The following is a 27758-nucleotide window of genomic DNA, read 5'->3' as shown; positions in this document are numbered from 1 at the left end:
AAATGTTTCTGTAAAGTTGTCTTAAATTTGATGTAAATTGCCTACTTTTTTTTTTTTTGTCATAGAGCTGTTCATAGCATTCTCTTATGTTAGTTAAAAAATTTTAAATATCTGAAGTCAGGTCTCCCTTTTGGTTCTTTACACTTATCTTCAGTAATTTTAAGTTGGTTTCATATCTAAATATTCTCGTTTCATTTATGCCTGTTTTTGTTCCATATTTTCTTTTTCATATAGGTGATTCTGTGATTTGTCACTTTAAAGATTTTAAACATTCTCATTTTAAATCCTTTTCAGCTTCCTCTATGATTTTGTCTATCTAGAGTGGTAGATACACACTGTGCAGGGTCGATTTGCTGGCTGTAGTTTTCTTTGAGTGTCTTGGAATTTTTGCTGGTGGCTCATCTTGAGTAGGAGGCTTTTGCTTGTTTGTTTCGTTTTCTCCTCTCTCCCTCTTTCTCCCTCTTTCCTCTCTCTCTCTCTCTCTCCTGATTTGTTCCCATCTCACAGCTTTACAATTGCTTCTACTTCCACTAACCCAAGATTCCTAGTCCATCATTTCATACCGGAGTGTTGGGGTCCTTGTTCCCTAGTGATACTGTCATCACTGAAGAGCCAGTTGCTGGGCCTAAGGGTGGCTTGGCACAGGGCTTGGCTGTGATGTGGTGTCATCTCTGCAACCAGAGTTGTGTACAGGGATGATGGATGTTTGGGGTTCCTTGCCCAGCAGGTAGTATGTGGTGAGAGATGGAGGGAGTGCAGCCTGGCTTCAGTGTGTGGCTTCTAGCAAAAAGCCTGGCTGTGGACCCACATACCTTATGAGACACTTTTATTCCATTAAAACACTCAGACTTGGCCTCCCAGACTCCTCTGCTGTTCTGACCTCAGATTGCTGCACACCCAGCTCCAGCTCTGCTCACAGCTGTTGATATCTGTTCTTGGAAGAAATGTTGTCTATTTTTGAGCACAGCTGTGTCTGCATTTTTCTTTATCATTGCTATGTGTTTGGAACAATATGGAATTTCAAAGCAAAATTCTATACCACCAACTTGGCTGGGAGTCCCCTACCTTGACCACCTCCTATGGTAATTCAGGCCCCTGATTCTCTCTTTACTATAACAAAAGAACCAAACTTATCATGTGGCCTGAGAAGAGAAAAGGTAGGAGAGGATTCATTTGCCATGCTCTTGAACATGATTTACTTGACACTTTCTGTTACTGAGCCCTTTCCAGATTCTTGGGCAGCAGCAATACCATAGAAATGAATATCGCTTCTGCAAGACTCTTAGGCACACAGAGCTTTTTATTAAAAGAGATAGTTTGTGCACAAGAGAGAAGGCAGGAGACAAGCCTCTCAGACAGCCTTATCCACCAGAAGGCAGACAGCAGAAGCAAGAACTACAATCCTGTAGCCTGTGGAATGAAAACCATATTCACAGAAAGATAGACAAAATGAAAAGGCAGAGGACTAAGTACCAGATGAAGGAACAAGATAAAACCCCAGAAAAACAACTAAATGAAGTGGAGATAGGCAACCTTCCAGAAAAAGAATTCAGAATAATGATAGTGAAGATGATCCAGGGCCTTGGAAAAAGAATGGCGGCAAAGATCGAGAAGATGCAAGAAATGTTTAACAAGCACCTAGAAGAATTAAAGAGCAAACAAACAGAGGTGAACAATACAATAACTGAAATGAAAAATACACTAGAAGGAATCAATAGCAGGATAGCAGAGGCAGAAGAACGGATACATGACCTGGAAGACAGAATGGTGGAATTCACTGCTGCAGAACAGAATAAAGAAAAAAGAATGAAAAGAAATGAAGACAGCCTAAGAGACCTCTGGGACAACACTAAAGGCAACAACATTTGCATTATAGGGGACCCAGAAGGAGAAAAGAGAGAGAAAGGACCCGAGAAAATATTTGAAGAGATTATAGTCGAAAACTTCCCTAACATGGGAAAGGAAATAGCCACCCAAGTCCAGGAAGTGCAGAGAGTCCCATACAGGATAAACCCTGGGAGAAACATGCTGAGACACATAGTAATCAAACTGACAAAAATTAAAGACAAAGAAAAATTATTGAAAGCAGCAAGGGAAAAATGGCAAATAACATACAAGGGAACTCCCATAAGGTTAACATCTGATTCTCAGCAGAAACTCTATAAGCCAGAAGGGAGTGGCATGATACATTTAAAGTGATGAAAGGGAAGAACCTACAGCCAAGTTTACTCTACCCGGCAAGGATCTCATTCAGATTCGACAGACATGCAAAAGCTAAGAGAATTCAGCACCACCAAACCAGCTCTACAACAAATGCTAAAGGAACTTCTCTAAGTGGGAAACACAAGAGAAGAAAAGGACCTACAAAAACAAGCCCATAGCAATTAAGAAAATGGTCAAAGGAACATACATATCAATAATTACCTTAAACATGAGTGGCTTAAATGCTCCAAGCAAAAGATACAGGCTCACTGAATGGATATAAAAACAAGACCCATATATATGCTGCCTACAAGAAACCCACTTCAGACCTAGGGACACATACAGACTGAAAGTGAGGAGATGGAAAAAGATATTCCATGCAAATGGAAATCAAAAGAAAGCTGGAGTAGCAATACTCCTATCAGATAAAATAGACTTTAAAATAAAGAATGTGACAAGAGACAAGGAAGGACACTACATAATGATCAAGGGATCAATCCAAGAAGAAGATGTAACAATTATAAATATATATGCACCCAACATAGGCGCACCTCAATACATAAGGCAACTGCTAACAGCTTATAAAAGAGGAAATCGACAGTTACACAATAATAGTGGGGGACTTTAACACCTCACTTAAACCAATGGACAGATCATCCAAACAGAAAATTAATAAGGAAACATAAGTTTTAAATGACACAACAGACCAGATAGATTTAATTGATATTTATAAAACATTCCATCCAGAAACAGCAGATTACACTTTCTTCTAAAGTGCACACGGAACATTCTCCAGGATAGATCACATCTTGGGTCACAAATCAAGCCACAGTAAATTTAAGAAAACTGAAATCATATCAAGCATCTTTTCTGACCACAACGCTATGAGATTAGAAATCAATTACAGGGAAAAAACGTTAAAAAAAAACCCACACATGGAGGCTAAACAATACGTTACTAAATAACCAAGAGACCACTGAAGAAATCAAAGAGGAAATCAAAAAATACCTAGAGACAAATGACAACAAAAACATGATGATCCAAAACCTATGGGATGCAGCAAAAGCAGTTCTAAGAGGGAAGTTTATAGCAATACAAGCCTACCTCAGGAAACAAGAAAAATCTCAAATAAACAATTTAACCTTTCACCTAAAGCAACTAGAGAAAGAAGAACAAACAAAACGCAAGTTATTAGAAGGAAAGAAATTATAAAGATCAGAGCAGAAATAAATGAAATACAAACAAAGAAGACAATAGCAAAGATCAATAAAACTAAAACCTGGTTCTTTGAGAAGATAAACCAAATTGATAAACCATTAGCCAGACTCATCAAGAAAAAGAGGGAGAGGACTCAAATCAATAAAATTAGAAATGAAAAAGGAGAAGTTACAACAGACACTGCAGAAATACAAAGCATCCTCAGAGACTACAACAAGCAACTCTATGCCAATAAAATGGACAACCTGGAAGAAATGGACAAATTCTTAGAAAGGTGTAACCTTCCAAGACCGAACCAGGAAGAAATGGAAAATATAAATAGACCAATCACAAGTAATGAAATTGAAACTGTGATTAAAAATCTTCCAACAAACAAAAGACCAGGACCAGACGGCTTCACAGGTGAATTCTATCAAACATTTAGAGAAGAGCTATTACCCATCCTTCTCAAGCTCTTCCAAAAAATTGCAGAGGAATGAACACTCCCAAACTCATTCTATGAGGCCACCATCACCCTGATACCAAAACCAGACAAAGATACTACAAAAAAAGAAAATTACAGACCAATATCACTGATGAATATAGATGCAAAAATCCTCAACAAAATACTAGCAAACAGAATCCAACAACACATTAAAAGGATCATACACCATGATCAAGTGGGATTTATCCCAGGGATGCAAGGATTCTTCAATATACGCAAATCAATCAATGTGATACACCATATTAACAAATTGAAGAAAAAAACCATATGATCATCTCAATAGATGCAGAAAAAGCTTTTGACAAAATTCAACACCCAGTTGTGATAAAAACTCTCCAGAAAGTGGGCATAGAGGGAACCTACCTCTACATAATAAAAGCCATATATGACAAACCCACAGCAAACATCATTCTCAATGGTGAAAAACTGAAAGCATTTCCTCTAAGATCAGGAACAAGACAAGAATGTCCACTCTCACCGCTATTATTTAACATAATTTTTGAAGTCCTAGCCATGGCAGTCAGAGAAGAAAAAGAAATAAAAGGAATTCAAGTTGGAAAAGAAGAAGTAAAACTGTCACTGTTTGCAGACGACATGATATTATACATAGAGAATTCTAAAGATGCCACCAGAAAACTACTAGAGCTAATCAATGAATTTGGTAAAGTTGCAGGATACAAAGTTAATGCACAGAAATCTCTTGCATTCCTATACACTAATGATGAAAAATCTGAAAGAGAAATTAAGGAAACACTCCCATTTACCACTGCAACAAAAAGAATAAAATACCTAGGAATAAACCTACCTATGGAGACAAAAGACCTGTATGCAGAAAACTATAAGATACTGATGAGAGAAATTAAAGATGATACAAACAGATGGAAAGATATACCGTGTTCTTGGATTGGAAGAATCAGTATTGTGAAAATGACTCTACTACCCAAAGCAATCAACAGATTCAGTGCAATCCCTATCAAATTACCAATGGCATTTTTTACAGAACTAGAACAAAAAATCTTAAAATTTGTATGGAGACATAAAAGGCCCCGAATAGCCAAAGTGGTCTTGAGGGAAAAAAATGGAGCTAGAGGAATCAGACTCCCTGACTTCAGACTATACTACAAAGCTACAGTAATCAAGATAATATGGTACTGGCACAAAAACAGAAATATAGTTCAATGGAACAGGATAGAAAGCCCAGAGATAAACCCACGCACCTATGGTCAACTAATCTATGACAAAGGAGGCAAGGATATACAATGGAGAAAAGACAGTCTCTTCAATAAGTGGTGCTGGGAAACCTGGACAGCTACATGTAAAAGAATGAAATTAGAATACTCCCTAACACCATACACAGAAATAAACTCAAAATGCATTAGAGACCTAAATGTAATACCGGGCACTATGAAACTCTTAGAGGCAAACATAGGAAGAACACTCTTTGACATAAATCACAGCAAGATCTTTTTTGACTCACCTCCTAGAGTAATGGAAATAAAAACAAAAATAAACAAATGGGACCTAATGAAACTTAAAAGCTTTTGCACAGCAAAGGAAACCATAAACAAGAGGAAAAGACAACCCTCAGAATGGGAGAAAATATTTGCAAAATGAATCAACAGACAAAGGATTAATCTCCAAAATATATAAACAGCTCATGCAGCTCAATATTAAAAAAACAAACAACCCAATCCAAAAATGGGCAGAAGACCTGAATAGACATTTCTCCAAAGAAGACATACAGATGGCCAAGAGGCACATGAAAAGCTGCTCAACATCACTAATTATTAGAGAAATGCAAATCAAAACTACAATGAGGTGTCACCTCACACCAGTTAGAATGGGCATCATCAAAAAATCTACAAACAACAAATGCTGGAGGGGGTGTGGAGAAAAGGGAACCCTCTTGCACTGTTGGTGGGAATGTAAATTGATACAGCCACTATGGAGAACAGTATGGAGGTTCCTTAAAAAACTAAAAATAGAACTACCATACAACCCAGCAATCCCACTACTGGGCATATACCCTGAGAAAACCATAATTCAAAAATAGTCAAGTACCACAATGTTCATTGCAGCTCTATTTACAATAGCCAGGACATGGAAGCAACCTAAGTGTCCATTGACGGACGAATGGATAAAGAAGATGTGGTACATATATACAATGCAATATTACTCAGCCATAAAAAGGAACGAAATTGGGTCATTTGTAGAGATGTGGATGGATCTAGAGACTGTCATACAGAGTGAAGTAAGTCAGAAAGAGAAAAACAGATATCGTATATTAATGCATATATGTGGAACCTAGAAGAATGGTACAGATGAATCGGTTTGCAGGGCAGAAATAGAGACATAGATGTAGAGAACGAATGTATGGACACCAAGTGGCGGGGGGGGGGTGGTGGTGGGATGAATTGGGAGATTGGGATTGACATGTATACACTAATACGTATAAAATGGATAACTAATAAGAACCTTCTGTATAAAAAATAAAATAAAATTTAAAAGAGAGAGAGAGAGAAGGCGGGAAAAAAGTGCCAACTCCTCGAGTAGAAGGGAAGAGTTGCTTTTATAACAAAAGGGAGGTTTGTCTCACGATCACGGATAATTTCCAGAAATCATCCAACTTCTTTGCTCAGCAGCGGGTGGCTGCATGGTGGCTGTCAGGAATAGGGAGCCCTTCTGTGAGGGGGAAGAAATGCATGAGAATGTTCTGTAAGAAAGCCCAGGAACAGATTAGGCGAAAATTTACAGTTGAGCTTCTTGTCTTGTGGCAACTAGGTATACTCTTAGTGGCACAGAGATAAAGTTAATCTTTTATTCCTGTGAGTCTGGTTTTTTTCCTCTGGGACTCGGGCCCCCAGGGCCTTTGTTCTTTAGTTTGCAAGTCTTGTTTACCCAAGACCGGTCTTTTTCCAAAATGGCTGTACTCTTGTCTCCCTGTCTCATTTCCATTCTCTCCCACAGACCCAGGAGAAGCTGGGTAATGCTGCAGCATGTACTGAAAAGGGTTTATAGAATGATTTCTGATTTCTGTCATTCTGAAAAGTGGCTCTGCAGTCGGGTTCTCTTGCATTCACCCACAACAATAGGTGAGGGTGTAGCTTTCAGCATGCGTTAACTTCAGCTGACCCCACCGCACCAGACGACCCATGTGCCCCCAGAATGATGCAAGTCAGGACAGCGAGGCTTCCTGAAGACAGAGCTCTGACATCTACCCTTTCTTGCTCAGAGAGGAAGCTCAGAGACCTGGTGACCATTGCCACCAAAACTTTCCTCCGTCCCCACAAGCTCATGACCATGGTCCGGAGCATTCGTGAGTATTACCCAGATTTGACTGTGATCGTGGCTGATGACAGCAAGGAGCCCCTGAAAATTAATGACAGCCACGTGGAGTATTACACCATGCCTTATGGGAAGGTATGTCCCTCCCAGATGGGGAGACACCCGGATCCCGGGACAAGAGGGCCCACAGTCAGGTTCTGCCCTGAATGGGGCTGCTTCAGTGGCCCTCCCAAGGCAGCAGGGGCCTGGCATGGGCGGGGAGTCCCCTTGCTGATTCCGAATTCACAGAGAAATCAGGCCACTCTCCCTTTTCTGCATTAACAGGGTAGTTAATCTGCCTCTCCTCACCCTTGGTGTGGAAATTGATTGAGGGCCTTCTAAGTGACTTGAGGTGTCCGACAGGCTAAGGTTTCCTGACATGCAGGTCCAACAGCAGAGAAACCTCTCATCCCTATAATTCCCCCCTCGCTGGAGCGTCTCTCTCCCCCATGCACCATCTTTCAAGCACACACAGGAGGAAGTGGATAGTGGATATTATACGTACCAGAGTGTCCCCCGCTCCAGCAGCTTCCAGGCTGCATGAGGGGAAAGGGCGGGAGAGCCACAGAGACTCTCTGGGGTGAAAGGGGACTTCCATCGGTCCATGTTAGCCACAGGGCCAAGGAAGGACTTTCTGCCTTTGTCTCAGTCTTTGATCCAGAGAGTCCCTGTCCCTCTTCCAGTGTCTCTGAGACATGGACTCCCTTTAACCCAGAGGTTCTCAGCCACTGTTTGTGGTGCAGCCTGCTTGTTGGGAACTGAGAAATCTCCCAGGTGACGCTGATATGAAGCAGGGCAGGCAACCACCATCTAACCTCACTCTACTCACAGGGTTGGTTTGCTGGTAGGAACCTGGCCATATCTCAGGTCACCACCAAATACGTTCTCTGGGTGGACGATGACTTTCTCTTCAACGACAAGACCAAGATTGAGGTGCTGGTGGATGTCCTAGAGAAGACAGAACTGGACGTGGTAAGGGAGAGTTGCTGGTTCTACCCCATTGCAATCTGACAAGTGAGAGGGGAAGGGGAGGAGAAAGGAAGAGAGGGAAGTATGCGAAAGAAGAGGAGGGAAAGAGAGAAGGGAGGGCAGAAGGGGCGGGGGAGGGCCCGGTGCAGGAGGTGATGCAGCACAGCTCCGGGGTTGAGACCATCACGCGGGAATCAGACACACGAGTTCCGCTTCTGCCTCTGTTCTTACTTTTCTTTGAGCAAATTACACCAACACCCACGCCCAAAACTCACCGTTGTTCTGTTTTTAAAATGGTGTGTTTATTACTTCTACCTTCCTCCTCTCTGGAGTGGCCAGAGAAAGCGAGCGGGGCTCTGGCGCTGTCACACACCGTTACAAAAATGAAAATGGCACAAGGCTATAAAAGACTATGTGGCCTTAAGGACATTAAAAAAATAACAAAAACATCAAAAGTCAAGTCACATATAGAAAAGAGAAGAAAAAGGTGACAGTAATTAATAATGCTGCATTGTATTTTTGAAATTTGCAGAGATTACTAGGTAGAGGTGATAGATTTGTCAATTAGCTTGTGCGGTGATCTTTTCACAACGTATACATATATCAAAACACCAAGCTGGGGCTTCCCTGGTGGCGCGGTGGTTGAGGGTCCGCCTGCCGATGCAGGGGACACGGGTTCGTGCCCCGGTCTGGGAAGATCCCACGTGCCGTGGAGTGGCTGGGCCTGTGAGCCGTGGCCTCTGGGCCTGCGCGCCCGGAGCCTGTGCTCCGCGACGGGAGAGGCCGCAGCGGTGAGAGGCCCGCATACCGCAAAAAAAAAAAAACACCAAGCTGTACACCTTAAATATATACAATTTTAATATGTCAAAGCTATCTCAATATAGCTGTTAAAAAGAAAGAAAATGTATAAGAAGTAGCACAGTGACCACAGTTACTTCATACTCCAGGTGGACAGTCCCCAAAGCATCTGACTTGACTAAGATGTCTCTAGAGACCCAATCACAATAGCGTAAATGACATAGAAGGTGCAGTTCCCACCCGTGTAAGAATGCAAGCTGGCACTCGACTCTCCTTCCAGGGTCATCCTGGACCAGCTTCCTTCCCCGTTGTTTGTCCATCTTCGTGGTCCTCAGCTGTATGGTCGGAAGAAATGGGGAGAGGGGAAGTGAAGGACAAGTTCTCTTTTAAGATTGAGATCTTTATGAAAGTTGCAGACATCTGTTCTGAATCACATCCTTTCAGCCAGGACTTAGACACATGGTCAGACCTTGCAAGGGAAGTGGGAAAATTTCATCTTTATTGGGTTAATTGGCTAGACTTTAATTTAGTCCAGTTAAAACTCAAGAGGGTTCATTTACTAAGGGGGGAGGGAAAGTACAGGTGATGGCAGACAATCAGACTGGTGTGCTACCCAGGGTGATTATGATGGTTCAGGAATAGATATAATTGCTTGTCCTGTTTTGTTCGGGCTCCAACAGCTAGATGCATGCATCTCCCACGAGTGCAGGGACGGGCAGCACAGAGAGGTGAGCCGGGAGCAGAGAACGGAACGAAGGCAGCTTGAGACAAACTACTGGCTGCAGGAAGTCCACACAGGGACCCCTGCACGAGCAGGCTGCCTCTTGCACCTAAACACCACTCCTTGTACTGGAAGGGAGTGAGTCACCTGGAAAGAGTGAGCCTGCTGGAGGGTAAATGGAGCAGAGTTGTCTGCCCTTTGGACTTGGTGTAAGTGTAGTGTGAAGGGTAGATAAAGGGTGTGATTCTTGTCATAACTGAGATTCAGTCCAGGAAGGCTTCTTGACAGCAGCTACATGGATACTGAGTCTATTCTCTAATGTGGATTTCTCTGCCCACGAGAATGGGAACTGTCTCCACCGGCGGTCAGGATCTTTCCGGCCCCTGGACGGCTTCCCCAGCTGCATGGTGACGAGTGGCGTTGTCAACTTCTTCCTGGCCCACACAGAGCGGCTCCAAAGAGTGGGCTTCGACCCCCGCCTGCAGCGAGTGGCTCATTCAGGTGGGGAGGCTGGAAGAGTGAGGAAGAGAGCTGTGCTGTGGACAGATCTCAGAAACCTGTTTTTTCCCAAGGAGGGAGGGCCGTGTGCCACTGCTCAGGGGAGCTTGTCCTTTCTCCCCAAAATGGGGAGCTCACCCTTTCTCCCTAAAATGGAGAGCTCGTGGTCTCTCTCTTTTTTTTTAGAATATTTATTTATTTCCTTGGCTGCACTGGGTCTTCGTTGTGGCACACCGGATCTTCATTGCCATGTGCAGGATCTTTGTTGCAGCATGCAGGGTCTTTAGTTGCGGCATGCGAACCCTTAGTTGCGGCATGTGAGATCTAGTTCCCTGGCCAGGGATCGAACCCAGGCCCCCTGCATTGGGAACTCAGAGTCTTAGCCACTGGACCACCAGGGAAGTCCCTCGTGGTCTCTCTTGCCTCCCACCACCCTCTCTGCCTTCTTGTCTCCCCCAGGCTGTTCTGCTTCTCCACAACGCCCTTCCCCTTCCTTTGCCTACAGCTCTGGCCCCTCCCTCTTTTCCCACCTGGCTGCTGCTGCTTCTTTTCCAGACATCCTCTCCTATGAAACTGCAGCTGGTGACCTTCCCCTCTCATTCCTCTCAGTCCTGGAGTCCACAGTTCCGTCCAGTTGGAAGCCAATCTGTGTCTCCCTACCCATATCATTGTCTGTCCTTCCAACTCAGTAGCCTGGGCAGGTGGCTTCACAGGGGCGGAAGCTCCCCAGGGGTATAAACTGTGTCCCCTCCCCCCGACTCTCCTCCCAGACCTGCAGTATGGCCCTGGGTCTCTGGCGGAAGCTCACATTTCCTTCTCGCACTTTCCCTCTCTTGGCAGAGTTCTTTATCGATGGGCTCGGAAGCCTGCTTGTGGGGTCCTGCTCAAATGTGATTGTAGGTCACCAGCCCCGTTCTCCAGTGGCGGACCCAGAGCTGGCAGCCCTGGAGAAGAGCTACAACGTATACCGGACCAACACCAAGGCTCAGATCCAGTTCAAGTTGGCTCTCCACTACTTCAAGAACCACCTCCAATGTGCCACGTAAAGGTTGTCCGGGCACTGGAAAAGCGCTATGCTGACCGGTTGCAGGTATCTAAAACAGAGGAACTGGTGGATGGGCTATCAAAATTTGAACTCTAGATAAGACAGACAGGGCAGATGGGTCTGGCTCAGGTACTGGAAATCTCAATCAAAAGCTGAGGGTTATTAGAAATGGACCAATCACTGATCAGGGCAACGGAGACTGTATTCATTATTGTTTGTATGATGTCTTACCATTTATGAAACATTTGTACATATAGTGTCTCACATTATCTCATTTCATCTCACACGAAAGAGTATATGATGGGTTGGTATCCTCAGTCAAAAAGATGGCTGCTGGGTCCTTGAGGGTTATTTGGTGGAAATTATATCACAGATCATCTCCAGCATCATTGCCATCCACAGATTTTTTTTGGTCCTACCTTGTGGACTCAAATAATGTGAATAACCCAGGGTCCTTGCCTGGAGAAGGTGGAAGCCTGGTTCAGTTCAGTCCACTAGTGGAATCGGATCAGATGATGAGAGGCGGACCAGGCAGGCGAGGAGGGAGTCAGCTCACCTGGAGCCCGGCACACGGATGGGACGCAGGCAGTTGGAGGGATGAGATCCCTGGGGTAGTCCACTCACTGCTGGAATAAAGATTTCCCTGGCATCAGACTCCCTATCATAAAGACAGATTCCATACTTCCTGGGATTGAACTCAGACACTGTGCTGAGGAGCCATGATAAACGGCGTAAGTGCAGTGGCCAAGCCACTAAATTCTAGGGCCTTGAGATCAGTTGCTGACCGCTCGAGACCCGTGTCATCTGCAGAGTGGAGCTGTCACGATGAGGCAGGCTCTCTTGGTTACCTTGGGAGTCAGGAGGTTCTCCCAGTGCTGCACTGGCTCTGCCTTTTGGTTTCTACTCTTTCCTACTGAAGATGGCCGAGGGTAGTTCAGGATCTCTGAAAATGTGTCTGTGAGATATTAATAAAACTTCATGAAAAATGTTTTGGTGGTCCAATAATTTTGAAAAATACTGCACGCTCTGTCTCCCTCTTGGACAGTCGCAATTCACATTAGTATATTCAAGGTTCTGAGAAGTCCTGCTGTAAAGAAATTGGCTTAACTTCAATTTAGCGTTTCTCAGATACAAATACAGACTGGCGATCATTGTTTATTCTCCCAAACAGGAGTAAAGTACATACCTCATTCCATTGTGTATGTCATAAACATAGTTATAAGTTTTTATAACTTTAGCATGCATGATCGTTTAGTGCAATAGTATGTATTTTATGTACAACACCATAGCTATATAGGGGGACAATGTTGGATTGCTCCATTCAGTACTGTCCTTAGACCCAGGCAAGATGAGCCCCTACCTGGATCCTGTGCTTTAGAGAACGCTGCATATCACAGACACATGTATTTACCTCAAAAACAAACAAACAGGGCTTCCCTGGTGGTGCAGTGGTTGAGAGTCCGCCTGCCGATGCAAGGGACGTGGGTTGGTGCCCCGGTCCAGGAAGATCCCACATGCCACAGAGTGGCTGGGCCCGTGAGCCATGGCCGCTGAGCTTGCATGTCCGGAGCCTGTGCTCCGCAACGGGAGAGGCCACAACAGCGAGAGGCCCATGTACCACCAAAAAAAAAACCAAGAAACAAACAGGGCTGGGATAGGGAGAGTGGGAGGGAGGGAGATGCAAGAGGGAAGAGATATGGGGACACATGTATATGTATAACTGATTCACTTTGTTATAAAGCAGAAACTAACACACCATTGTAAAGCAATTATACTCTAATAAAGATGTTAAAAACAAACAGGGACTTCCTTGGTGGCACAGTGGTTAAGACTCCACGCTCCCAATGCAGGGGGCCCAGGTTCGGTTCCTGGTCAGGGAACTAGATCCCACATGCATGCTGCAACTAAGAGTTCACATGACACAACTAAGGAGCCAGTGAGCCGCAACTAAGGAGCCCGCCTGCCTCAGCTAAGACCCAGCGCAACCAAATAAATAAAACAAACAAACTCACAGAAGAGATCAGATTTGTGGTTACCAGAGGCAGGGGGTGGGGGAAGGCAAAGTTGGATGAAGGTGGTCAGAAGGTACAGACGTCCAGTTATAAGATAAATAAGTACTAGGGACATAATGTACAACATGATAAATATAACGAACACTGCCGTGTGTAATATATGAAAGTGGTTAAAAGAGTAAATCCTAAGAGTTCTCATCGCAGAAAAAAACATTATTTTTCTATTTCTTTAATTTTGTACTTATGTGAGATGATAGATTTTCACTAAACTTATGGTGATAATCATTTCATTATGTATGCTAAGTCAAATCATTATGCTCTACTTAAACTATACAGTGCTGTCAGTCAATTATATCTCAGTAAAACTGGAGGAAAAGAACAAACACATGTATTTACTGATGAACATTTGGGCATCTCTGTCACTCAGGATCTAGTGCTTAGCGCCGGGACAGCATAACCTGTTTCCCTAAATATCCCCTCTTGGGACTAAACATTGTTCAGGCTCTAGAGAAATGTTTCTCTGTTCCTTTTTTTAAGAAAATAAATTTATTTATTTTAATTTATCTTTGGCTGCATTGGGTGTTTGTTGCTGCACGCGGGCTTTCTCTAGTTGCGGCGAGCGGGGGCTACTCCTCATTTCAGTGCATGGGCTTCTAATTGCAGTGGCTTCTCTTGTTGCGGAGCACGGGCTTTAGGCGTGTGCGCTTCAGTAGTTGTGGCATGTGGGCTTCAGTAGCTGTGGCACGTGGGCTTCAGTAGTTGTGGTGCACGGGCTAGTTGCTCCGCAGCATGTGGGATCTTCCCGGGCCAGGGCTCGAACCCATGTACCCCGAGTTGGCAGGTGGATTCTGAACCACTGTGCCACCAGGGAAGCCCTCTCCATTCTTTTTGCCCTATGTTCTCAAAACAGAAGGCGACTGCGTGTAAACGCCTTGCAAGTCTGTGGACAGTGCTTTGGAATGCTGGTAATATTTGAGCAGCAAAGTGCTTAGGTAAAAGAAAAAGACACATTTTTAAATTTGTCAAATTCTTCCTCGCAGATAACATAAATAGCAATAGAGTCTTGCCCACTACCTAGTGTCTATTTTCTTGCCTTTCAATTCATGGTTCCAAAAGTACTAGAAAATTAGTGTGCTGTTCACAACAATTGCACGTGTGGCTTAAGAACATTTAAAAATAGTAAGCAAAGATCTTTGAACAAGATACTATGAGACATTTTCTTTTGTTTTGGTTTTTTTTTAATAGATCTTTATTGGAGTAAGATCTTACCTTAATTTTTAATGTAAAAGAGTCCTCAATGCCTCATGCCAAAAATAAACATTCTAAATTGGATAGTTTTAAAAAATAAATAAAATAGAAGCAATTTTTATTACTCTAATTTTTATACATGTAGTTCTAGATGTATCATGCTTGAAGTGTGATACCAATTCTTTTTTATTTATTTATTTATTTTTGGCTGCATTGGGTCTTAGTTGCTGTGCGTGGGCTTTCTCTAGTTGCGGTGGGGGTGGGGGGCGGGGGCTGCTCTTCATTGCGGTACGCGCGCTTCTCATTGCGGTGGTTTCTCTTGTGGAGCACAGGCTCTAGGTGCGCAGGGTGAGAGCGTAGGCTCAGTAGTTGTGGCGCACAGGCTTAGTTGCTCCGCAGCATGTGGGATCTTCCCGGACCAGGGCACGAACCCATGTCCCTTGCATTGGCAGGTGGATTTTTAACCACTGTGCCACCAGGGAAGTCCCAATACCAATTCTTTACGCTGGGAATTAAGTGGTTATTGAATGCAAAAACTAATTATTTTATAAAAACACTTAATGGCTTAAGTTTTTTAAAATTAAAGTAACTACAAAAGGGACTTCCCTGGTGGTCCAGGGGTTAAGACTCCACGCTCCCAGTGAAGGGGGCCCAGGTTCAATCCCTGGCTGGGGCACTAAGATACTACATGCCACAGGGCACGGCCAAAAACAAAATTTTTTTTGAAAAAGGGGGGGATAATAAAATAACTACAAAAATCACAGCTTTACAATATTTTGGATTTTTCCTTTTTAAAGATATATTTGTCAAGGTAAGAGGATAGAACATTTATTTTAACAATTTGCTAGCTTCAGTTTTTATAGCTTTTAAATATTTAAATATATAAACATAGCTAAAATGTAAATTAGATATTCAGACAAATATTTAATTTGTCCCATGCCTGGTTCCAAAAAAAGAAGTCTGCCTTCCTGGTGAATTTCTTGCATTCTTGAGACAGGGAGATAAAGGTGTGTGTTTTCATGGCAATTGTAGCATCCTAAAACATCCCCCAGCAGGGACTGTTGTGATGTGCTGTGGTTACCATCGGTAGGTTCCAGGAAAATCCTCTTCCCTGTCCCAAGAACTGGAACCTTCTACTCCAGCAGGGAGGAGTTCTTAAAGTGGAGGGTGTTCGCCTAAACTGTGAGCCAGTTCTCCAAGAATTCTTCTCCAGGAATAGATCAACTACCCAGAGAGTGTGTGCCTCCATTCCCTAGTCAAAATATATTGGATTAAGAGAAGCTGTACCAATAGCCAAGCAGATTGTCTTTCTTGGAATTTGAATTGGGCCTGAGAATACCCAGTGGGGCTTTATGGGTGGCTGGATGGCAGGCGTCACACTCCGGAGCAGCGGGGCAGCCCCTTACTGTGCAGACCGGGGAGCCGAGAAAGCCAGTGTGCAGTGAGAAAAGAATTCGACATGAGCACAAAAAGGAGCTGAAATGAGAGACTCCTGGCGGCCTTCTGGTTCTTTCCTGAGGTCTGGCTATACTCCTTCCCTGGGGTTTTGTGAAACACTATACCCTTATAATTCTCCTTTTTTGCTTAATCGAATTTGAGTTGGCTCCTGTGACTTATAAGCAAAGTGTCCTAAATAATGCAACCATTCTGTGTATTTTCAAAACAGAAAGGCATAAATAAAACGTTTTCTCTTTGGGTGGTTTGGAAGTAAAAATCAGATCACAGAAAATAACCGCCGTACAGGCCTCCCTCCAGCCTTCAATTTCAGACACAACTGAGCAGCCTGGACTAAACCAATGACAAAGGTATCCTTCCAGGACAGCGAAGGGCCTCTCTGATACTTGCGGGTCAACTCCTAATTCCTGGACAACTTGGTGCAAATAATTGTGTGGGCCTCCAGGGGGAGCTCAAGTCCACTCTCTCTGTTTCCCCTCTACTAATTCCCACCCTCCTGCTCAGGAAAGGAAAATTCCTAAGACTTTCAGAAAGGAGGGATCCTATTGGCTACTGGGCTAGTGGCCTTTTTTTGCGTGCATGGGCGTGTCCATTTCCTGTGGCTGAAGTGGAAATGGGACTGGGGTCCGCCTCATTCTGGATACTGTCTCTCCCTGACTCAGGAAGGTACCTCCCCAGCTGTTTTTTGATTGTTGATAGACCAACAACATATACAAGCCGCTACCAAGTGTATCTATGAGAATGCATTTGTCTGCAAGTACCAGAAACTTGACCCAAACTGTCTTAAACTATCATATACAGGTTGCAGCCCAGAGGTGGGGCAGAGCACAGGTGTCCTATGACCGACAGGAATATGTATGAGGGATTCCAAGCCCACAGGTCTCTGCACCTGGCCTCTGCCTTAATGCTCTTCAAAACAGTCATCTAAGGTACAGAAAGACCATCTATAATTTGCTCTTTGCCCCCAGGTTTTTCCTCTTAATGGGCAGAAAATGTTTAAAGCATTGCAGTGTAGTAGGCTGGTCTTTTACTCAAATTGGTCTCCTGCGAAGTCTTCTGTCTCTGCCGGTGCTTTCTCTTGGGTTGGAGATTTTAGCTTTTCTAGGCCTACAAGGCTCCAAGTTATAGGACATCCAGTAAACTTGGATTGCAAGATACTCTCAGCAAAACCATACTACACCTGCTTTAAAACAGGCTGCCTTGGGCTTCCCTGGTGGCGCAGTGGTTGAGAGTCTGCCTGCAGATGTAGGGAACACGGGTTCGTGCCCCGGTCCGGGAAGATCCCACATGCTGCGGAGCAGCTGGGCCTGTGAGCCATGGCTGCTGAGCCTGCGCGTCCGGAGCCTGTGCTCCGCAATGGGAGAAGCCACAACAGAGAGAGGGCCGCGTACCTCAAAAATAAAAAACAGGCTGCCTCAGCCTAAAGCTTATCTCTCATAGGACCAACATGAAGACTAACACATGCCAATATCCTGATTCTTTCCTCCCATTCCCCATTCTTGATATTCTACAGTCTTGGTAGGCCCATAGTTTGTGTTTCAGACACCAGTAACAACATCAGGATCACCAGCTTCCCAGGAAGTCTCTGCTCTCTACCCCATTTCTTCTGCTCAAACCTACATCTAATGACCTTCACAGTATTCATGTCTGTATACAGCTCTTTTTCTTAATCCTTTGCCTGGGTCCTCCAGCTACCTTTCTGCCCTTCAGCCTCCCTGCTCCAGTTTCAGACAACTCTCCCATGTAAAACCTACATCCCATAAGAACCTGCTGTATAAATAAATAAATAAATAAAACTTAAAAATTAAAAAAAAAAATAAAACAGAAAAAAAATAAATAAATAAAACCTACATCCCTCTTGAAATGTTACCAAGTGATTATCAAAGTTTTCATTGTATAATTGAGTAATCTGTATTAACTGCACAAGCCCCTCTTCTATTCTGTGTGCTTGGAAATATCCCAGATCTCTGCATGCAAGAACATAGAGACATTAATCATAAAAGGAAAAAAAAAAAGATAAATTTGACTTGATTGAAATTAAAACCTGCTAACCAAAAGACACTATTAAGAAAGTGAAGAAACTTTCCTGGTGGTACAGTGGTTAAGACTCTGCACTCCCAATGTAGGGGTCCCGGGTTTGATCCCTGGTCGGGGAACTAGATCCCGCATGTATGCCACAACGAAGGAGCCCGCCTACCACAACTAAGACCCAGTACAACCAAATAAATAAATATACTTTTTTAAATTAGCAAAATTAAAAAAAAGAAAGAGTGAAAAGACAAGCCACAGACTGGAAGAAAATATCTGCAGTACAAATATTTGATAAAGGATCCATATATATATAATTACCATATATATATCCATAATGGATCTATCTATCTATATATATATAAGTATGTATAAATATATAATTCTTATAAATCAATAAGATAAAGACAGGTTTTTTTTTTTCTAAATGGGCAAAATACTTGAAGCACTTAGAAAAGAAGATATTCAAATGGCTAGTGAGCATGTAAAAAAATACGTTCAACATCATTAACCATTAGGGAAGTGCAACTTAAAAGCAAAAGGAAAGATGATTATACACCTCCTAGAATGGCTAAATTTAAGCGACTAATAATACCACTTGTTAGCTAAGATGTGAAGCAACTGGAACTCCCTCATACACTGCTGGTGGGAGTGTAAAATGGTACAAGCACTTTGGAAAGCTGTTTGGCTGTTCCTAATAAACTTAAATGTACACTTACCCTACGACCCAGCAATTCCATTCCTAGTTATATACCCAAGACCGAAAAAGGTTTGTAAAGGAATGGTCATAGTAGCTTTACTTATATTAGGCCCAAATTGGAAACAACCCAAATGTCCATCAACTGAAGAATGGACCAACGAATTGTGGTATATTCATACAGTGGAGTACTTCTCAGCAATGAAAAACATACTGCTGATACATAAAGTGACATGAATGAATCTCGAAAACATGTTTAGCAAAAGAAGCCACACGCGATAGATACTGCAAAACAGTATACGTATACTATAATAATAGGCAAAACTAATTTCTGGTGATAGAAACCAGAGTAGTGATTTCAGTAAAAACTGGAAAAAGGCACCAGGGAACTTTCTGGAGTGATGGAAATGCCCTATATCTTGATCTAGGTGATGATCACACAAGTGTATACATTTGTAAAAAATAATTGATTCCGTTAAGATTTGTGCATTTTCCTTAATGTAAATAATACCTCGAAATAAAATGCCTTTAAAAAAGTGAGGTATGGGCTTCCCTGGTGGCGCAGTGGTTGAGGGTCCGCCTGCCGATGCAGGGGACGCGGGTTCGTGCCCCGGTCCGGGAAGATCCCACGTGCCATGGAGCGGCTGGGTCCGTGAGCCATGGCTGCTGGGTCTGCGCGTCTGGAGCCTGTGCTCCGCAACGGGAGAGGCCACAACAGTGAGAGGCCCGCGTACAGCAAAAAAAAAAAAAAAAAAAAAAAAAAAAAGTGAGGTATATTTCATATGTACTGTTATGGAACAATGCTCAAGATATGGTGCTAAATAAATAAAACCAGGTGCAGAACAATGTTTTGATTTCTTTTTCTAGAAAAGGATTATGCATATGCATGTATATCTGTGTAAGAATGAAATATCTCTAGAAGGACCATATCAGAAGTTGCCTCGGAGAACAAAAAAAAATTATAGTCAGGAAGTTTTATTTATCTGTGTTTTCCTTTTATACCTTTTGAATTTTGTATTATGCTCATGTATTATCCATTTAAATATTTTTTAACATTTTAATTAGGTTAAGTGCAAAAGCAGAACATAAAATTATATATACAGTGAGACTGTAAAAATGCATTTTAAAAAAGGAAATGAAATATCAAATGTAAAAGTGCTTGTTGGAATTGTAGTTATTTAAAAATCTTCCTTCTACTTTACTGTATTTTCTACATTTTCCATAAATATTTTACCTTTGTAATCTGAAAAGATAATTATTATTATTTTTTAATTAATTAATTTATTTTTGGCTGCCTTCCATCTTCATTGCAGTGGCTTCTCTTGTTGCGGAGCACGGGCTCCAGTAGTTGTGGCACGTGAGCTCAGTAGTTGTAGCTCGCGGGCTCAGTAGTTGTGGCTTGCGGGCTCAGTAGTTGTGGCTCATGGGCTCTAAAGCACAGGCTCTGTAGTTGTGGCACACTGGCTTGGTTGCTCCGCGGCACATGTGATCTTCCTGGACCAGGGATCAAGCCTGTTTCCCCTGCATTGGCAGGCAGATTCTTAACCACTGTGCCACCAGGGAAGTCCCAAGATAGTTATTTTAAAAAGAGAAAGTAAAAACACGCAAGAAAAGGATAAAAGGTGAGTGCTGCTTTTTTCTGTTGTTCAAAAAAAGTAAGTGGCCTGGGAGGGATACATTAGGAGTTTGGGATTAACAGATATACACTACTATGTATAAAATAGATAAACAACAAGGACCTACTGTATAGCACAGGGAACTATATTCAATATCTTGTAATAACCTATAAGGGAAAAGAACCTGAAAAAGAATATATATATGTATATATTATATATAACTGATCACTTTGCTGTACACCTGAAACTAACACAACATTGTAAATCAACTATACTTCAATTAAAAAAAAAACAAACAACTAAGCGGTCAGATTTCCCCCATCAGAGCCTGGGGAATGCCAGGCCCAGAGCGGGGGCCTGGACCGGAGGGATTGGGTAGGGGCCAGCTGTCACCCTGCACAAAGTGGTGGCTTGTCTGGCAAAACCAGGGCTCCCAAGGCAAAGTGGGGACTTGTGGCAGATCTCACTTATCCTGAGTGGCGAGGACACAGAGCAAGGCCCATTCTATCCCAGCTGTGAGCAGCCTAGCATGGATACAGGAAACTGTCTGAACACAGCCTTGAGAGTGAATATGAATACCTTCCATGTTGACTCCTCAAAGCATTATTGTCCCTACTCCATTGTCTATATATTTACAGGCTCATAAGAAACCTGGAAAATATCTTTAAAGCCCCTAATCCTGGATTTCAGCCCTCTTTTCTTAACCCTTGGCCTCATTGTACTTTCTGGGGTACACTCTGCCCCAGTTCAGCCCTCAGCTGGGATGCCACAGCTGAAGCCACAATAAACCCACCTCCAGCAGAGCCCTGGACTCCCCCAGCTTCAGGAGCTGCCTTGTGTGGAGGCTTGAGAGTCTGTTCTCAAAGACGTCATGGGATGCCCTCTTTGGGATGTCACGTGCAGTGGATTTATATTAAAAGAACCTAGTCACACTGGGGCAGGGAGATTACATATTGTCTCCGTTTTCTCTGTTATCATTAAATATATATATAGAGAATATGATGCTATAAAGGGTCTCTGAACACAAAATTAAAATGTTGTTTCTTCCTCCTAAGTTCTCCTGTGCCCTCTAAGGGGGTTCAGGGGACGTGTCTGTTAAGGCACTAGCCACACATAAAGGTAAGCAAGTCCCAAGGAATTCACAGCCCAACCAAGGGGAAGAGAGAGGGAAGATGGGAGAGACTGAGCCGCAGAACACAATTTCTTATAATTCCGGTGAGTCATGACAAAAGCAGTAAGGGAGATGATCCTTTTACGTTCCTTGAGGAATGAGCAAGTGGAGGATTTCATCTGGGCTGGTAAGATTTTTTTCAAGCTGAGAAAGAAAGTGGAGGGAACTGCAAAGAACTAGGGAGTGGAGTAGGGAGAGTGGGACTAGGAGGGCAGTCATTCCTTCTCCTCACACCGGATAGAGAAACTGTCATACACTTTCAAAGGATATAATCATCACCCTTTAGTAGCTTTCTACAGTAGTTTTTGAAAACTTAATTTCAATACCCTCTAGCCAGTACAGAACCCTTGTAAGAAGGAAATAGATGGGAAAGCTGAGGTCCAGAGCTGCTAAAGTCATTTGATGTTAAGTCAATTTGATATTAAGTCACTCCAGCCTTAAGAGAGGGACACCCTTATCTCATAGGAGCTGAAGGGGAATTTGGTTCATTCTTCAAAATGGAAAATCATTAATGTTTCTTCGGACAATATACAAGAATTATAAAGGACTTTTTCAAGCAATACAAAAAAACAGGACTTCATAAGTTTACTCCCAGGAGATAAATGTCATCAACAGATCTTTTCGGATTTGGGCTAAGCAGGTTCTTGACTATATGCAACAGAAAGGGACTCTGGGTACCTTACATAGAAAAGGAACTTATTAGGAGGACGTTATAGAGTTCACAGCACCAGAGGGAAAGCAAACTCAGAAAGATGGGCAAGAATGAAGGGGAACTAGGCAACCAGGACCTCAGCCAAGGTCAGGATCCTGGACAGTCTAGTTAGGATGCCACTTCTGCTGCCAGTGGACATGGCACGGCTGCCATCACTGCCCCTGAGGCTCTGGCTGGCACAGCCACCACCGGCAGCCAACTAAGTTCTAAAACGTTCCTGCTTCTGGATTCTAAATCCAATTGGCCAAGTTAAGGACACACATTTTCACTCTGGCTGCCAGAAGCCTGGAGAGTGAGCGTGTCTACCTTGGGGCACAGCTCTGCTGTCACCCAGTCCCATGCAATGTTGAGTCTCTCAAGAAACGGAGTCAATCAGATGGCCGAGGGCAAATAAATGGCAAATATTCATTACATGTGTATTCATTCAGCTTTTCTGTTTGTGTATAAGTTGGATTTTATTATACACACTATTCGGCAAGTAGATTTTTGTTTTTGTTTCTTTAGGACAGTATATCTTTTCATGCCAACGCAATAAATTCCCCCCTAAATTCCTGCACAGTATTTATTGTATAGATATTGTCAGTATTTATTTAATCAAGTTTCACTCAATGGACATTTATTTTTATTCTTTACTATTAAAAACCACACAGCTGAGAACATCCTTGACTAACTGGCACTCGTCCTAGTAGCCCGTTAGGATAAATTTCCAAAAGTGCAATTGTTGAGCAAATGGCATATAAAATTTTATCTGTCGCCAGATTGACCTGAAGAAACATTATCCTTTTACACCTTCACTAAAACTTATGAGAAAGTCCAAAAGGGATTGTCTCTTTCACTGATCTGATTCTAATCTACACGTTAAAAGGAACCATGCCCCCAAGTAGCGTTTAAAGTAGGAGAGGGAGATGGAAGCGGAACTTTCTGTGCAGATTTCTCGGTGGCTCTAGCTACGTGTAACGCCAAGGAATCAGGTGGGGCGCACTTCCTAGCGGCGATTCGCGCTTGGGGCACCTGGGCCTTGAACGGCTGTCCCTCGACGTGCCAGTCAGCTTCCCTCCCCGCTCGGCCAAAAATAACCTCCCCGGGGTAGTCGCTGTGTAAGTAAATAAATAAACAATACGAAGCCCAGGATGCGAGCGCCGAGCCTCCTGCTAGGGGTCTATGGGTCGGAGTCGGCCTTCTCCGGTCCAACATCGCGGGCCTAGCCCCGCTAAGGCCGACCCCGCCAGCCTGCCGCCCCCCCCACCCCACCCCCCGGGCTTCCTCAAACCCGGTGAGGACCCCTGGAGGAGAGCAGGGAGAGAGGCAGCAAGAAATGACACCCTGGGACCGGGATGGTATAGGACGCCGGGGACGCTGAAGCCCTCGTTGCTCCGCTCCTGCCCGCCAGTTCGGCTTGGGGACCAGAGCCCAGGACCCAGAGCCGGTAAACCCGGCATCCACTGCCGTTTTCGAAAGGCAGCCCGGCGCGCCCGCTATGTGACTTGAGGAGGCTCCCGGCCGCCAAAAGTAGCGAGCGGGTCCCATGGTGTAATGGTTAGCACTCTGGACTTTGAATCCAGCGATCCGAGTTCAAATCTCGGTGGGACCTCTCCAAAACCTTTTGGTTCTACAATTCCTATTTTGGAGGCCCCTGGCGGCAGTGGCCATCTCAGGCTGTGCCGGCGCCCCGCCGTGACCTACCTGACCGCGATTTAGGGTCCCTCCCTCTTTCTCAAGATGCTTTCATTTCAGAGCCTGCTTGAAGGTCGCGGTGCGCATGCGCGAGACTCGGGGCGGAAAAGTAAGTGTCTGTGGGAGCTGGAGCGTGACTTTAGCTTGCCGGGGACGGCCGAAGGTGCCCGAGGGATCCCGAGGATTCCGCTTCGGGCGGGGAACAGTGGCAGCCTTCTGGTCTAGGAAACGCCACCGCCACCGCCACCCCCACCCCCGCCCCGCAAGCTGCCGGGAATGCTTCTCCCCATTGGCTAACATGCAGAAGGGCCAAACACTTCTGCTCTGGAAACAGCGAACGAAATAGCCATAGGGAGCCGAGGGGAGCGGGAGGGAATAGCCGACTGCGGAGGAGGGCGTGTGTTTGGGGGTCCGTCCGCCCGGAAGTCGGCCAGATACTGAAGTGTGTCTGTCTGGGTTGTCCGGTACTCGGGCAGTAGACTGCGAGGTTGTCTTTCAGTTGGAAAAAAAAAATCCCTTAGTCAAGGAATCCACTCTTCAATCCGTTTCAGCCGGTCAGGGTATCTCTGGCGACGGTTTCTCGCCGTATCGATGGGCTATTTCTCCCGAGCAGACGATGGGAATCTCTATGGGGTTCACCCGCAGGGCTGAGCGAATCTCTTTTGGCGAATTTGTCCAGGGTCGCTGATTTGGGTGCTGACCAAGCGCACGTGATTTGCAGGAAAGGTTCTACCTCTGGGGTAGCGGGGAAGAGACGTACACGGAGTATTGTCTTCTTTGGATTGGTATCTGGGTTTTGAGAGCTGTCTGTCTCTCGGGGACAAGTGACGAGGGAGCCCGCTCACGCATTTGTGATCCCCCTACAGGGTGACTGGCACTGTGGTTATACGGCCCCGCGCCTTGGGAGGATGCCGTGGAAACAGAACCCTCGCTCTGCTCTCCCCAACTCTCTCCTGAGCACCCTTCCTCCCCACTCCACCCCACACACTCCTTAAACATTTGAATGAATTTGTGTGTATGAGCGATCCCAGCTTCAAAAATACCTAAACATGAGACGTGGGAGGACTTGCACTAACAGATATTAAAGCTTATTATCAACTATTAACTGTAGGAATTAAGACAGTGAGGTACTGGTGAAAAGAAAGACAAACATACCAATGGAACAGAATGGAGAGCCCAGATAGAGCCGCACACATACTTGGACCAGTGATTTATGACAAATATAGCACAACAGAACAGTGGGGAAAAGGACCTTTTTTCAATAAATTATTCTGGGACAATTGAGTGTCCATATGGAAAAATGTGAAATCAAATTCCTCCCAGTTTTCACTAACACAGCAATACATTGCATGTGAGTTATAGACCTTTATGTGAAAAAAAGAAAAAAAAGAGCAATAAAACTTTGGAAGACAACATAGAATATCTTCATGACCTCAGGGTAGGGAAAGTCTTCTTAAGCAAGACACAAAAGGTTCTGAAAGTTTGATGTATGTCACCATATTAATATGATATTCTATGTTTTTCTTATCAGAAGACCCCAAAAAGGAAGTGAAAAGTAAGCCATAGAATAGGAAAAGATATTTGTAATGCATAACTGACAACTTGTATCCAGAGTATATTAAAAGCTCCTAAAATTCAGTAAGAAAAAAGACAAACAACCTAATGGAAAATAACAAAAGACTTGGACTGACACTTCATTAAAAAAAAGGAAATCCAGAATAACCGGTACACATGAAAAGATGCAACACATCAGTCATCAGGAACATGCAAATTAAAAGCTCAGTGAGATGCCATTGAGATACCACTCACCAGAATGACAATGCTGAATGTTATTGAGAATATGGAATAATGTGAATTCTCAAAGGAGCGTAAATTGGTGGAAAGCAGTTTGAGATCTACTAAAGTTGAAGATATCATACCCTATGATCTAGCAATTTCACTCTTGTACATATACCCACAGAAATGTGTGCTTTTGTGCACTTAGAGACATGTGTAAGAGTTTTGGGCAACATAATAGCCAAAAATTGGAACTCAAATGTCCACCTACAGTAGAATGGATAAATAATTTGCAGTAAGGCCACACGATGGAATATTACACAGCAACAAAACAAATGGACAACTACATGCAACGAAATGGGTGAATTTTTTTTTTAAGTATTGAACAGAAGAAGGTAGATACAAAAGGATAAATGATAAATTATTCCATTTGTATAAAGTTTCTTGGGACTTCCCTGGTGGTGCAGTGGTTAAGAATCTGCCTGCCAATGCAGGGGTCACAGTTTTGAGCACTGGTCCAGGAAGATCCCACATCCCACGTGCCGCAGAGAGCCACAACTACTGAGCCTGCGCTCTAGAGCCCGTGAGCCACAACTACTGAAGCCCGCGCACCTACAGCCCGTTCTCTGCAACAAGAGAAGCCACCACAATGAGAAGCCCGCGCACTGCAACAAAGAGTAGCCCCCCCTCCGCCCCCGCTGCAACTAGAGAAAGCCTGCACTTAGCAATGAAGACCCAAAGCAGCCAAAAATAAAATAAATAAATTAATTAATTAAAAAAAAAAGTTTCTAAACAGGCAAAACTAACTACTGTATATTGTCTAGAGCTGCAAACTTAGATGGTAAAATTATCCAGCAAAGCAAAGGAGTAATTCACATATAAGTGAGGATATGGAATACTTTGGGGAAGAGAGAGGGCCATGATTGGAAAGGGGCCAGCAACAGTCTTCCAGGGGTACTGGTACTATTGTATTTCTTGTCCTTGGGTGGAGGTTACATTGATTGTTCACTTTACAAAATTTTGTTAAAGTGCGCATTATGTTGTATGCACTATTCTGAATGTCAATTTAAAAAGTCAAAAAGTGATAAACAACAAGGTCCTACTGTATAGCCCAGGGAACTATATTTAATATCCTGTGATAAACCAAAATGGAAAAGAATACGAAAAAGAATGTATATGTGTGTGTGTGTGTGTGTGTGTGTGTGTGTAACTGAATCGCTTTGCTATACAGCAGAAATTAACACAACATTGTAAACAACTATACTTCAATAAGTTAAAAAACAAAACAGGGGGCTTCCCTGGTGGCGCAGTGGTTGAGAGTCCGTCTGCCGATGCAGGGGACACGGGTTCGTGCCCCGGTCTGGGAAGATCCCACATGCCGCGGAGCGGCTGGGCCCGTGAGCCATGCCCGCTGAGCCTGCGCGTCCGGAGCCTGTGCTCCGCGACGGGAGAGGCCACAGCAGTGAGAGGCCCGCGTACAGCAAAAAAACAAAAAACAAAACAAAAAAAACACAAAAGAAAACAAACAAACAAAAGTCAAAAAGTACCTGCCTAGAGACATGTTTCTGCCATGGTCACAGATGAGAAATCCGAGATCAAAAGTTGTCCACAGAGAGGGAGTCAGAATAAAGATCCTCTATTCTGAGCCAGCCGAACCACATTCAGAGGATCAGGTTCAATTCTAGGGATCCCACAAAGACTGATAAATTTCATCCTGCCACTAACTGGGTGGGTGCATTTGGGTAAGCAATTTAAATGTTCTGAAATTGTAACTATGTGAGGTGATGGATGTGTTAACTAAACTTACTGTGGTAATCATTTGGCAATGTATACGTGTATAGCAAATCATTATGTTGTACACCTAAAACTTATACAATGTTATATGTCAATTACATCTCACTAAAGCTGGAAAAAAAACTCTGCGCCTCATCTGTAAAATGACAATAACGGTGCCTTTTGCATGGCAGTGCTCTAAGACTTAATAAAATAGTAAGCAAAAAGTCCTTTTCTCTGTGTCCCATCCATGATAGGCTCAATAATGTTAACTGCTAGAAAGATAACCAGAATAATAAACACTGTGGAAAGTCAGATTCTTGAGAAAAAAACAAAT

General features: G+C 43.6%; 1 protein-coding gene and 1 non-coding gene across 2 annotated transcripts in view; both read left to right on the top strand.

The window, feature by feature from the left end:
• The window catches only part of B4GALNT2 (beta-1,4-N-acetyl-galactosaminyltransferase 2 (SID blood group)), a 54382-nt gene extending 42135 nt beyond the window's left edge, over positions 1-12247 (top strand). The window contains 5 exon segments of the mRNA XM_027094401.1: positions 7137-7324; positions 8060-8217; positions 8274-8279; positions 10024-10217; positions 11055-12247. Coding sequence (XP_026950202.1) covers positions 7137-7324; positions 8060-8217; positions 8274-8279; positions 10024-10217; positions 11055-11260 — 752 coding nt within the window. The 3' untranslated portion in view covers positions 11261-12247.
• Positions 12248-23717: 11470 nt separating this feature from the next.
• Positions 23718-23789, top strand: TRNAQ-UUG (transfer RNA glutamine (anticodon UUG)). Its single transcript has one exon. It is a non-coding gene; the product is annotated as a tRNA-Gln (tRNA).
• The last annotated feature ends 3969 nt before the right edge of the window (positions 23790-27758 follow it).

This window comes from Aethalodelphis obliquidens, unplaced genomic scaffold (genome assembly GCF_003676395.1).
Source record: "Aethalodelphis obliquidens isolate GAN/ISIS:26980383/991018 unplaced genomic scaffold, ASM367639v1 scaffold89, whole genome shotgun sequence".
Classification (NCBI taxonomy): Eukaryota; Metazoa; Chordata; class Mammalia; order Artiodactyla; family Delphinidae; genus Aethalodelphis; species Aethalodelphis obliquidens.
Note: the sequence above shows the minus strand (reverse complement) of the source record. Positions and strands in the feature narration are given on the sequence as shown.